The 13059-nt window shown below is 29.7% G+C and overlaps 1 protein-coding gene across 11 annotated transcripts in view; it reads left to right on the top strand.

Moving 5' to 3' along the window:
* The window catches only part of LOC130672164 (SH3 and multiple ankyrin repeat domains protein 2-like), a 216854-nt gene that overhangs the window by 156635 nt on the left and 47160 nt on the right, over positions 1 to 13059 (top strand). For 7 of the 11 annotated variants that reach the window (XM_057476524.1, XM_057476521.1, XM_057476518.1 and 4 more), the window contains 2 exons: positions 3289 to 3581; positions 6345 to 6362. In XM_057476524.1, coding sequence (XP_057332507.1) covers positions 3342 to 3581; positions 6345 to 6362 — 258 coding nt within the window. In that variant the 5' untranslated portion in view covers positions 3289 to 3341. The remainder of the gene's footprint in view (positions 1 to 3288; positions 3582 to 6344; positions 6363 to 13059) is intronic. The other 4 variants (XM_057476527.1, XM_057476525.1, XM_057476526.1 and 1 more) reach the window with 1 other exon arrangement.

The raw sequence follows: 13059 nt of genomic DNA, 5'->3' as shown, positions 1-13059 counted from the left end.
AACACCATATGAGGTATTTCTTTCACACCGTTTGGTGTTACACTGTAAAAAAAAATTATAGTGTGAAAATTTTTCCTGAAGACTTTTCACGGTCTTCTCGGTGTGAAATATCAAGTGGTGTACTTTTAACACCATATGAGGTATTTTTTTCACACCGTTCGGTGTTACACTGTAAAAAATTTATGGTGTGAAAATTTTCCATGAAGACTTTTCATGGTCTCCTTGGTGTAAATGGACGGTATAAAATTTTATTGGTGTGAAATATAGAGCGGTGTACTTTTAACACCGTATAAGAATTTCTTTCACACAATTTGGTGTTACACTGTAAAAAAGTTTGGTGTTAAAATGGCCCCTGAGAACTTTAATTGGCCGTGCAGTGTGAAATAATGGTGTAAAAAATCCTCGGTGTCAATTATTCATTTAAGTAATTTTAACACTGTGTAATCTCCTTTTTTTACACCATTCCGTATTACTCGCTATAATTTTGATTAATGAGTAACAAATGAGAAAATTACCATGAATTACACATCTAAACGCTTGACGGTGTAATAATTTTAAATTCACACCATCTGAATTTAACACGATATTTGGTGTAATTATCACACAAAAATTTTTACACCTAGTCAAAAAATTTTTTACAGTGTAGTGTCGAAATCATAGAGAGTTTCAAATACAAAACTTACACATTTACACCATTGATGGTGTAAACTTTAATTCATGCAGTCCAAACTCTAACACCGTACGTCATGTTACTTTTACACCGGCTGTCTTGAAAAATTTAACACCAAATTCACACCACACCGCGGACTCAAAGTTTTTACAGTGCATTTAATTACTAGCGAGGAGAATAAAAAAAAATATATACTAATTACCAAAGTAAAATCAATTTTTTAAATTGGTAAAGAAGATTCAAAGTTTAAAAAGTTAAGAAAATCTGACATAAGGATTAAATAGTTAAATTGAAAAAAAAGTATAAGTAAGTTAAAGAAAAAATTAATTGAATGACATGAAAGGGTGATTGCGTTAAACAAGAGAGGAAGAGATTTATCGAAGGCCACTTCTTCTCGGATACATCCTGTTCAACTCCACAACTTCTTCAACTATTTTTTTATCCTTCCTTTTTAAAATCCAACTTATTTAACCACCTCCTTTCCTATGTATTCCATTGACGTCATTATATCTCCTGTGTTTTATATTTTTACATCCAACTTCGCGGCGTCCTTTTAACCTCCAGCAACACCCTTTTGTATCTCATATATTTTTTGCCAAAATTCATTTCATCCTTTTAAATTTACATTATCCTTTAATCATTCCATCAACTCTCGCAAATATTTTATATTAGAATATCAAACTTATTCGTTACAATATTATTTTTCGTTTATTTACTTTTTTTTACACTTTCATTGTATTTAAAAGATAATTTTTTAAAAATTGGCTCAGTTGTAAAAGGGAATATATAATTTTTTTAAAATTCTTTTTTAGTACCTCAGCCATATAAGTGTTATATTCTCTAAAAAGTTTTATTTTACTTTTTTGTTGACTCGTTTGACTTGTCTCATTACTTCTCTCATACATACTGGATTGGTGGTGGTATGATCTTTTAACTTTTTTTATCCGTTAATGTTTTTTATTGTTTGCTTTTTACAATCTTTTTTCTGTCAAGTTGATCAACTATAAATATATGGTTGCAAGTACGTGAATCGAAAATACATTTAATTTTGTGAACAAGAAAATTAAATATTGCAATAAAAAAAGCATATATATGTTTTTAAAAAAATTCAGCTGCGATAAAAAATATATAATAATATAAAGACAGATTTAAATGATTGCTGGTTATAAATCGTAATGCAATGTAACCCTTCGATTTGTTATAAAACGTTTGCGAGCATAAAAAATTTTAGAGGCTATAAAAATCGTAAAATTGATATTCCCTATACTTTATATTGTACATTAACGTCTCACCTAAACTACCATTACACTTTTTTTTTTTTGAAAAAAAAATCGATTGTAAGATTTTAAATTGCAGGCAGTGCCTTCCACTCCCCCTCTCCGCCTACTGTTTTAAATAGTCAATAATTTAGAACTGTCATTTACTGTAAAAAATTTTTGGACTCGGTGTAGTATAAAAGACTTGGTGTAAAATTTAGGTGTGAATTAAAAGTAAATTACACGGATAGATAATTTACACCGTAATTTCACACTACGTAAAGTTCTCGAGGGCCATTTTCACACCAAAATTTCTTACAGTTTAACAGTATTTAACAGTATTTCATACTTTTTAATTAATTTTTAAAAACATAGATAACGCAGTTATAAATTCTCGGCGATCTGCTCTCTAAATCTGAAACAGTGACTATTTCACTGTTTTTATATTCACTGTTTCACAGCTATAAGTATACCAAGTGGTATATTTATAGCTGTGAAGTAGTCTATATACACGGTTTTTCAGGGGTTTTCACTGTTTCAGATTTAGGAAGTGGATTTGAAAAAAAAAATAGTTATTATAAGTTCGGAGTGAAGCGTTTTTGATAAATAGGGTAAAGGTACCGTTTTTGGCCACTTTAGGGCCAGTTTTGGACACTTGGAAAATTAAAATAAAATAATTCGTATAAGACGCAACACAATATTTTATTTTTAAAAATGTGTTCAAAGATACTTTTATCCCACTATTAAAATTGAAATTTTATTTTATACTTTTTCGTTGATTAAAATAAAGTATTAAATATCAAAAAATGGAGCAGTGGTCACAAACGGTACTTCTACCCTAAATTTCAGTAAAATATTTATATCAAGAGTATAAGAAATTTTTAATTTTTAGGCTGAAATTTTGTTAAACAGTTAATTTAAGACATCTTTTAGTATTTGTTTTTTTTTTAATTTGTATAATAGCAAAATTAAAATGTTGCTATCTTTTCAATGAATAATATTTTTTTTTTTTTTTTTTACTAATTAATAAAATATTGATACGATTATGACTTTGAAGTCATCGGAAATTTTTCAAAAGTGGAGGGAAGGGGGTTCTGTCTAAGGTTGCTCTTAAGTGTTCATAAAATGATTAATGAAAATAAACTAACATACCAATTAATTTAATAGCGTTCATACTTAATAATAATTAGTTGGCATTTAGTAAAAAAATTGACTAAATTTGAACCCCTCTTAATTCAAATTAGTCAAATAAATTAAAAAATAGGAACTGATATAAAGTATATATTTTTTTGATAAATTAAATGATTCATAAGAAAAAAAATCATAATAATAATTTTTTTTTTAAATGTCTTATTTTTCCAGATGTGATAAAAAGAGCGAAGAGAGGTTAAGGACGAGCCCGTAGGGTCTTCGCAATGGAAGCGGGACCAAGAACGGGCACTTGTCCCAGTGGAGGACAAGCTGGCAATGTCACTGGTGGACAAGCACAATTTATTCAGGCCCACGATGCCGCTCTGGAAGCCGGTCCCGTTGAAGACGGAATACTTTTTGCCCGAGTTGAAGTACCAGAGCTACAGGTCACAAAGTGTCTTCAATTCCCTAAAGATCAACTCGTATGGGATGTTAAGCAGCAATGCCTCGCATCTCTGCCAAAGGTAGAATCAAATCCAACTATTTCTGTCTCAACTCTATTCAAATAATCATCACTTGTTGTTAATTGCATCATTTATAGATAGTACTATCACGTGGCGCTATTTTTTATCATCTTTTAAATTATTATTATTTCTCAATCTAATTATTAAAATCTGAATCATCAATTTTATTTTATAACAAATATTTATCTAATTAAACTTTGATTTCAAAAAGTTTCATAAATAAAATCATTTTTTTTGTTTTTTATTAAAGTGGAAGTTGATAAATAACATTAACATTAAAATAAATATAATAATTTATTAGTATAATTTATAAATAAGTAATTAAAAAAAAAATAATTATGGCTTTTTGCTTATTTTTTTTACTACGCCCGCCTTTATCATCTGAATCACGCCGAATGATTTTTTTCGTTCACGCGTGTCATCTTTTTCTGTCCCACATGCTTGTCTTCCGGGACGCAGGAGGTACAGGATCACATTAAAAAAATACCCCATTATCTGTACAACTGCAGTACAATCTGGTTATAAGTTACTGTTAGGGACTATCGGAAAATAATTTATTGAAAATGGCTTTTTTCTACTACTGCACAGTTAAAAATTTTTTGTTAAATTCAACACAAATCGTGTGTCGCAAACGGTCTACACAAATTTTATGTATCTGTAGATCGGAACGTTTTTCGCGCAACGAAAATGAAAAATTTGTATAATTTACTGCTTAAGGGGTAGTTGGGGGTGGCCTGCGATTTTCAGCTGAGATACTAGCGCATGTACGAAACATTTCACAACTCTAGATCCAGTAGATTCCTTACTTTTCATTTTGTTTTTTGATTTTCGTTTCACGAAAAACGTTCCGATCTTCAGGTACATCAAATTTTTGTGTTAATTCAACACATTGTGTTTGTTGATCTTTAACACAAATTATATGTTTAAAAATTGAACACAAAATCTGTTATTTTGACAGAAAATTTGGGTAAATTTAACAGACTTTTCGTGTTAAAATTAACTAATAAATATAAGCGCGATCTAACCAACTCGAGTATACTGATCTACCCTTAGTACAACTTATGTCAATTTAACAAACAATTAATTCGATTTTCTGTGATTTTACTAAAAAACGGAGTATGAATTATCCTCCATAAATGAGAATAAAAAATCATTGAACCTGATCATAAAAATATGAAAGTTATCTATGATTATATTTAATTGTAAATCAATTATAATCCAAGTTTCCTTGCAGACAATGCTGCTAAAATGCTTTGCTTGGTCATAGTAATGAAGAAACGCGCGGGAGTGTTTAGCTAAACAACACAAATTTTGTGTTAATTTTCGAATACCACAAGAAATGTGTTACATTACAGATTTTCTAATCATTTAACATAAAAAATCAGTTAAAGTAAAATAACACAAACGGTTTGTTGAATTAACAGATCTCTGTGTTGAAAATCAACACAAAAAATTTAACCAAATACCTTTTTAACATAAATACACAAAATTTCTAAGTGCGTATGTGTGCGTAGTCCTTTTGTAAGTAAATTTACGATTGTCATTAATCTATACACATACTTGACTAACATATAAAAAGACTACACACTAATTTCCTTCGCTATCTAAAAATGAATTAGTGAAATTCTCGCGAATCAGTAGATAGTCACTATTTCTACAGCTATAAGTATATCACTAATTCAACTAGTGGTATACTTTTAGCAGGTTCCCAGTGAATATTCACAAATTTGGAGTGAATTTCACTGACTCATTTTTAGAGAGCGCGACAACCCAAAAACTTCAGTAGTAAAACCGGAGTGAGGGTACCATTTCGAAAAGTGAAAAAAAAATAGCGGGAAAGTAACTTATCGCCGAGTAACTAATAACCAGGTTGTACTGTAGTGCCTTCAATTTCCTATCTCACAGATTTTTTCTTTATTTTTTTTATCACAATAAAATAAATAAAATTTCGTAATTTTCCATTCACAATTATTTTCTCCCCTAATTATTTTTCATCAATAATCAAAAGTTCGAGAAGTACATGTATGAAAACTATTTTATTATCGTTATCATCAATGAGTTAAACACTAATTATTAATTACCATGACAAATTTATTGAGAAAAATAAATTTATCGTATGATTAAAAGGTAGATTGTTAACAACAATTGCATAGTTCTTCATGTTCACTGACGTTATATTGCATCCGTATATGAGCCCCAGTCAAGTATTATTGTTCCAACTACTGATAATTGCCCAGGCTATTAATGACCACCTGCCGAGATATCAATTAATGTTTTGACCGCTCGTATGCTGTTGAATCGAGTGCTTCCGCTCGGCAGTGATCTACTTCAATGATATAAAATCCCAATGTTCTTGTCTATCTATTATATATACAATCTATCATTCCAATTAAAAATATAATGAAATAGAAATTCATGTGGTTCTCGAACTATTGATGTGTAATGTTTGTTTTTTTTTTTGTGTTTAACAATTTATTAATTAAACTAATTTATAATTTATAACAAAAGCAAGAAGATTACTTCTGACATATAGTGTTGTGTTTTTTTTTCGCTTAACCCTCTCACTTGTATGGAATATGCCATACACTTGGTGCGTGGATTGGCTACTGACACACCGTCTCACTCATCACCTTCACGCGTGTGCTCATGTGCGTTTGCGTGTGCATCTCGCACAACACGTCCACTTTCCTTGGCACTCTTCACGACATGGGCTTACCCTTGGGTGCCATCAACACCGCTTCCTCCACCTTTTTTGACGTACAGGTGGCCACATGGTACAGGGTATGTTTTCTCACTTCACTAATAGCATGTCCATTCTTTTAATTACATTATTATTATTATTTTTTATTATTGTTTATCATATTATGCTGCATTGTTGTATTATATATTTTATTGTCTTGCATATATAGTTACGATACTAGATCAAATTATGATAACGATTCAAGTTTGTTATAAGCAATCCTGTTGTAAGCTGCCGGTATGAAGCTTTTCGTTATGACTTTGAAGCTCCCCCATTTATTCGGGCGCTCAAATTTCATGTCTTGGAATTCATAAGTATCACTCGCTTTTTGTTTACACCAAAAAAAATCTTGTGTTAAAATCAACACATTCTGCGTGTTAAACGGTTCCTTACTTAATGAACTTCGAAAATTTGAACTTTTACACTTTGAACTTGGAAATTTGAACTTTGGTAAATTTGAACTTACCTATTTTCTTTGGTTTTGGGTGCGTGGAAATATAAATTATGTGTACCGCTATTTTTGGTGTTAATATTTGAATATTAATAGGTTGTTTCATTCATAAAAGTTCAAATTTACCAAAGTTCAAATTGCGAAAGTTCAAATTGTCAAGTTCAAATTGGTAAATTTCAGTTTTCAAAGTTCATTAGGTCAGTCACCTGTTAAACTGTAAAAAATCGAAAGTGAATTTGGAGTGATCACGGATTTTATTTAAATCCGAATTTACTCCGCATACGGAGTAAATACTCTCTAAAAACGAATTAGTGAAATCACTATTTGGCAGTGAATAGTCACTTATTGCTAGTGCAAAGTATACCACTATTTGAATTAGTAATATACTTTTCATTAGCAAATAGTATATAGTCACTAATTTCAATATTTCATATTTAAGAGAGTAGGAAGTTTGATTGTTCAGATAAGTGATTTGGGAGTGATCTGGATTTTATTTAAATCTGCAGTCTCTCCGATTAAGAGTTTTAATATTAAAATAAACTCCCCTTCGGAGTAAATTTCACTCCGAGGGGATTGAATAAATAAACAGTCATTCGCTTCGCATTCACTCCGGATTTAATCCACGTTCACTTTGAAAATTTTTAACTGTGTATAAGCGGCCCACGCAGTATTTGTGTTATTTTTTAATATAGATAACTTGTGTTGGAATTTCAACACAAAATTTTTTTTGAAATTCCAGCATACTTCGGGTAATACGAGAAGTAAATTGAACACATTTTCAATGTCAGTAGTGACACAAAAAAAATGTTAACTTTAACATTTTATTCCTGTACAATCGATATACAGATATATATGCTTTATATAATATATCAAGGTTATCAAAAGCGACCGCAATTATTATTTAACCACCAACTATTTTTTGATAGCAAATAATTTTTTTATTAGTCAAGATTTTCAAAAAATCGCGTAATATTTTATACCAGTTGCAAATAGTAAATCAATAAATTTCTTTTAAAAAAACAAAAATTCATTTTTACGTTACGTAAAATAATTCGAAATTATGACTAAATCTTCTTCATTAGTATGATGAACATTCCAGCTTCTAGTGAGTGGTAAAATTAATATATCAATAATGAAAATTTTAAAATTAAATTGACATTCATAAAATGTCGAGTTCACTTTCATTTTTATAATAATTTTTCCGTGACGATCGATTGAGTTTTCAACATAAATTTTGTGTTAATTTCAAAGTAACACTAAATGTTAATAATTTCGATATTTGTACTAAGTAACACTTTCAAAGTGTTCAATAGTAGATCGATTTAAAGTTTTACCATAACACAACGTAATGTGACGATTTAACACAAAAAATTTTACACGGGCCGTATTTAACACAGGCACACAATATTTTTTACTATGTGTTTAAAAATTGTAATTCACTTTTATAAAAACATCAAATTTTCGAATGATTATTATTCAATCCCTATCGAAATTTGGTTATTCTTATAAATTTGAATAAAATTTTCAAACAGGTGATTATCATATGGAATTATTGTTATTGGCTTCAAATGTGTAATTAAAAAATAGCTGTACCGGAAAGTAACCATCAAAGGACCCGATGATAATAATTACCATTAGATTCCTAGCGTGTGTAAATAAATTAGTTTGAAAAAATGACTTGATAAAAAATAAGATTCAAAACTGGACAAGTCATTGATTTATTATCATTAATTTTATTTTTTTTTAATAATAAATAATTAACAGTCATATATTAAAATACAGAATAATTATGACAGCTGGAAATAAATCTTGTTGTTTCTGACTGTGTCATGTTTAAAAGTTTACTAATTTCGGACGGTCCATTAATAAAAAAATGAATCGAAAAGTAACATGAATATAAACGGTAAGTTGCTCGCCCAGCAACTTTCGTTTTCGCCTGAGGTTAACAAAATCCCCATATGTGTACATAATTCTGTTTCTTACTTTTGTGGTTTCGCCGCAATTTCTCTTTCTTCTATTGCACAACTCAATTCCGAAGCAATCAGATGTGTTCTACTAACGCTTACTCGGTCCCAGCTGATTCACTCACGTTAAAATCATATTTACTCGTTCAAATATCATCAACTAGAACAAAACTCGTATCATTTGAAAGATAATTTATTAAAGAATAAATGAACACAATTTTAAGTCAATTTCTTGACAACAAGGATTGAAAAAAAAAATATTGTGAAAAAAAACCTGCGATGTCCGTTAGTTTGTAGGGATGTTGGTAAACACAATAACTTCAAAAATATACCCTAGTCAAAAATAGAACCGTGTTTGAACCTCTATAGTGCAAAAACGGAAATAATTGCAGCGCAGAGGTTCAAATGAGGTTCTAGAATACGTTTATTTGCAGCCGCGATTCGAGGTTTAAATTGAAGTTCATTTTTTCGACCCGGGTAAATCCGATTAATCGTTTTTTGTCTTTTACACTTGAATTCTTAAATAGAAAAACCCTTTTGAAAATTACTATCCAAAATTTATTTTAAATTGTAATTCATAAAAAATTGAAACTGTCAGTTCATGAAATAAATTTAGCTGCCATTTTTTTTTTTATTTTTTCTTGCACATGGGAGCGCCATCTATTGATCAATTTTTTACGCTCTATTTTTTTTTTTACTAACGAACATACGGAAGTTTTTTCTTTTCATAATACTTATATATTATTATTATTTTTTTTTTATTTTTCAAATGAACAAGTGAGTTTTACATGTTTGGATTTTCCAACTTTTTTTTTACTTATTTCTCATCCCTTTTTTTGTACCATCTATAAGTGTATTATACATACTTATATGTATTAATGTGTACATAAATATATAACATATACACATAACATACAACATTACATACAAAGAAGAATAGAATGCGATGCACTGTAGAACCGACGACAGCCAGAACCAGCATCCGCGTTTCCAGGGTCCACGCCCTCGACTTTGCGCTATATCTGTACTGCGATAAAATGAATCCATTGCATTTGTGACTCATTTCACTTATATATATATATATATATATATATATATATATATATATATATATATATATATATATATATATATATATATATATATTTGTTGAAAACAAATAAACTGACAATTAAAAACAATTTACTATATTGATATTGCGGTCATACTGTCGTCTATTAATGTGTTTTTAAAATCAGTTAACCCAAATAGTGGCAGGTGTTTCTTCATTGAGAATTTATAACAAATAGTAAAAGCCATCTGTGATCGTATAAATATATATAATAGCCTTGAAAAAGTTATTATTATTGATCAGATGACTGAGCAATTTGACAAGTTTTTATACCGAGATCAAGAACAAGTGATTAAACTTTTAAGTGAAATACTTTTTAATATTTTTTTTTTAACTTCTCTACTGAAGTTACTCAATATTTATGTTGTCAATACATTCCATAAGTGATTGCACAAATTTTTTTATTTATTATTTTCACATAATTTCACTAGACGTACACGGAAAAAAAAATTAATAAATCGCTGAGCAAACTATAAACGTTCAAAAAATCTACTGATTCTTCTTTTTTCTTCAGTAAAAAATTACTCATTCAAGAGAAAATAATTTAAATACTTGGCACTTGAACAAAAATTTTATTCCTTTATTTTTTAATATTTTATTCAAATTGACCATATTTCAAAAAAAATAAAAATAATTATTGAGTTAGGAAAATCTGTTCTGATCAATACAAAAAAAATTCAATCGACAGAATTAACAACATTCGAAATTTAAAACGTACAATTTTTATGATACTCAATCTAATAATTTTTAAACTTTTAAAGAAACGATAAATTATAAAAAAAAAAAATTTTCAAAAAATTGTACCTATAGCTTTTTTAATTTTCTACATATGTATATTTTTAGTTTTTTTTCCTTTAATTTATTTGTTGAAAAAAGAAAATCCGAAAATTGTTAACTGTCTTCTAACTTTAGGACCATAAATTTTTCGACTGTACAGTTGCCAAAAAAAAAAAAAAAGTAAATAAATAAAGTGATGGGTGATTTTGTAATCAATGAATATATATATAAAAAGTTGAATTTAGTATGTGTAAAATGGTCGATGGCATTAGTGCCTGCAGCATAAAAGAGGAGGTGATTCTATCGGAAGTGACGGATGATCCTGGTTCACGATCGTGGATCACAATGATCTTACGCCCACGAGAAACCCCCAGTGCTTTGTTGATATATATATACAATGTATATATATATATAGTGGTTGCTTGCTTATACTTTATTTTATTATTTCTTGCTCCCTTTCTCATGTATACAATGAAGCTAGTCTAGTGCACTCTTTGTATTTTATTCGTGATCGCAGCACTGCTGGTGTAACGATGAATTTATCCGCGTGAACGATCGTTGCACTCTACAGATATACCTACCGGAATACTCGGCTGCCGGCAGCCAGACCAACACCAGCAACGTAGTCTTCTATTCCCTAAGCACTATAATATATACAAACTTTGTTCCATCTTTCAACTGTATTTTGAAACGGAACTAACAAATTTTTAAATTAAATTGACAAAACTTTTAAATTCTCTAAAAATATTTCCGTCAATTATTTATAAAAATATATATCGGGCAAAAAGAAAAGCGAAGAGAGACTGCTCACTTTAAATTTTCATAAATTAAAAATGTACAGGGTAATAAATTTTTGAACTTTATCCATAAATTTTTCAAATTCTCAAATAAATTTTGAACGTAAAAGAAAAAATCCAAGTCAATTATATAAAACCCTTGCGGATTTGTGATTTTGGGGTGAATATATGTGAAGACTGAAGGATCAATAACTGTGTGTACCAAACGATATTATACGTAGATATATTATATATATTTTTATATCTATAGAAGGAAACTCAAAGAGCTTCAACCAAGTCGGGTGTATGTGAACATGGGAAAGATAAATACATGATGTGTCCTCGGGTGGTCTATCTTTCGCGCACATATATGTACTTACCATTAAATGAGTATGGAATGTTTTTCAAGTGTCTCATTAACACTTGGTGACTGATAAATTAACTAAAGTTATGATGTGCATGTCGACAAAAATCGGTGATAATTAACAGGGGTTCGTACTTCTCTCTCTATTACACTCAAGTCCACGAACGGTACTATCTTTGTTGTACTTGTGCAGTAAATGGAAACTTTGTGCCCGCTATCGTCGCAACAAGGCGCGTTATATTACATACATATATAAACTTTTGAACCCATGGTATTTTTGGAACCTACTCGATGAATTATGATAGATTATAGCAAAATTCTTTGAAAATTCCACCATGAGGACAAATGCAAAAGATAGATTTCTATAAAATTTACTAATAAGAGAGTTGCAATAGTTAAATATTCAAAAAATGATTTGAAGAAGAGTTTTAAAATAGTGTTTTGATTGTAATATATAAATAAAAAGTGGTACTGTAAATTTTTATCAGCTCTCGGTGTAGTGACTTGACTACTTTATAAGCATAAGAATTCAACCCACCTAAGTGTAATTTCGTATTCATGAATTTCTTGTAAGCAACATCCCCATCTCTCTTATTATCTCTTTTCTCACTCGGCAGTCTCAACCCTCTCGACCTTTTCTTCAACCGACGTTCACTAAACCCACACAACTGACATCGTAACTATCCCTCTTATAGTACCAGCCCGCATAGTTCAGACTACGACAACAACGCACCTGAAAAGCTCATACAGCTCTGCCGTCTAGTCCTCTAGTCTGCTGATGAATACCAAAGAATTAAATACATACGGGAGTATATAAAACTTCTAAAGAACCTATTAAAATCTCCTTGTGAAGGTTAGACTTTATAAAAAAAAAAACCTCGTGAAATTTTTTGTTTCAACTAAAATTTCATCGACCCGCACATTTATATTTATACTCATATTTTCACATATATTTTATAACTGAATTATTCAAATTTATTTAAACATTTCGCATTTAAATTTAATTGTTAAAGCCAGTGAATAAATTACCGAAAAAATACTCGCATCCACAAACTATTAATTTAATTGAATAAAAAATAATCGAAAAATATATCTGTATATTTTAATTGTTCATTGTATGTTTACTGGTGCTACTGCACTGATGCTTTTCAAACCTCTTTTATCTCAGTGCATTTTCACATATGCACCAGATCCTCACATTCAAGCTCGTCATTTTATATTCATGAATTCTCCGTACGCTCTACATGCCCCAGGACCCCCTTGAAAAAAAAAGAGAAATGTTCTTGGAGGATTTA

The sequence above is a fragment of the Microplitis mediator genome, chromosome 7 (genome assembly GCF_029852145.1).
Source record: "Microplitis mediator isolate UGA2020A chromosome 7, iyMicMedi2.1, whole genome shotgun sequence".
NCBI lineage: Eukaryota > Metazoa > Arthropoda > Insecta > Hymenoptera > Braconidae > Microplitis > Microplitis mediator.
Note: the sequence above shows the minus strand (reverse complement) of the source record. Positions and strands in the feature narration are given on the sequence as shown.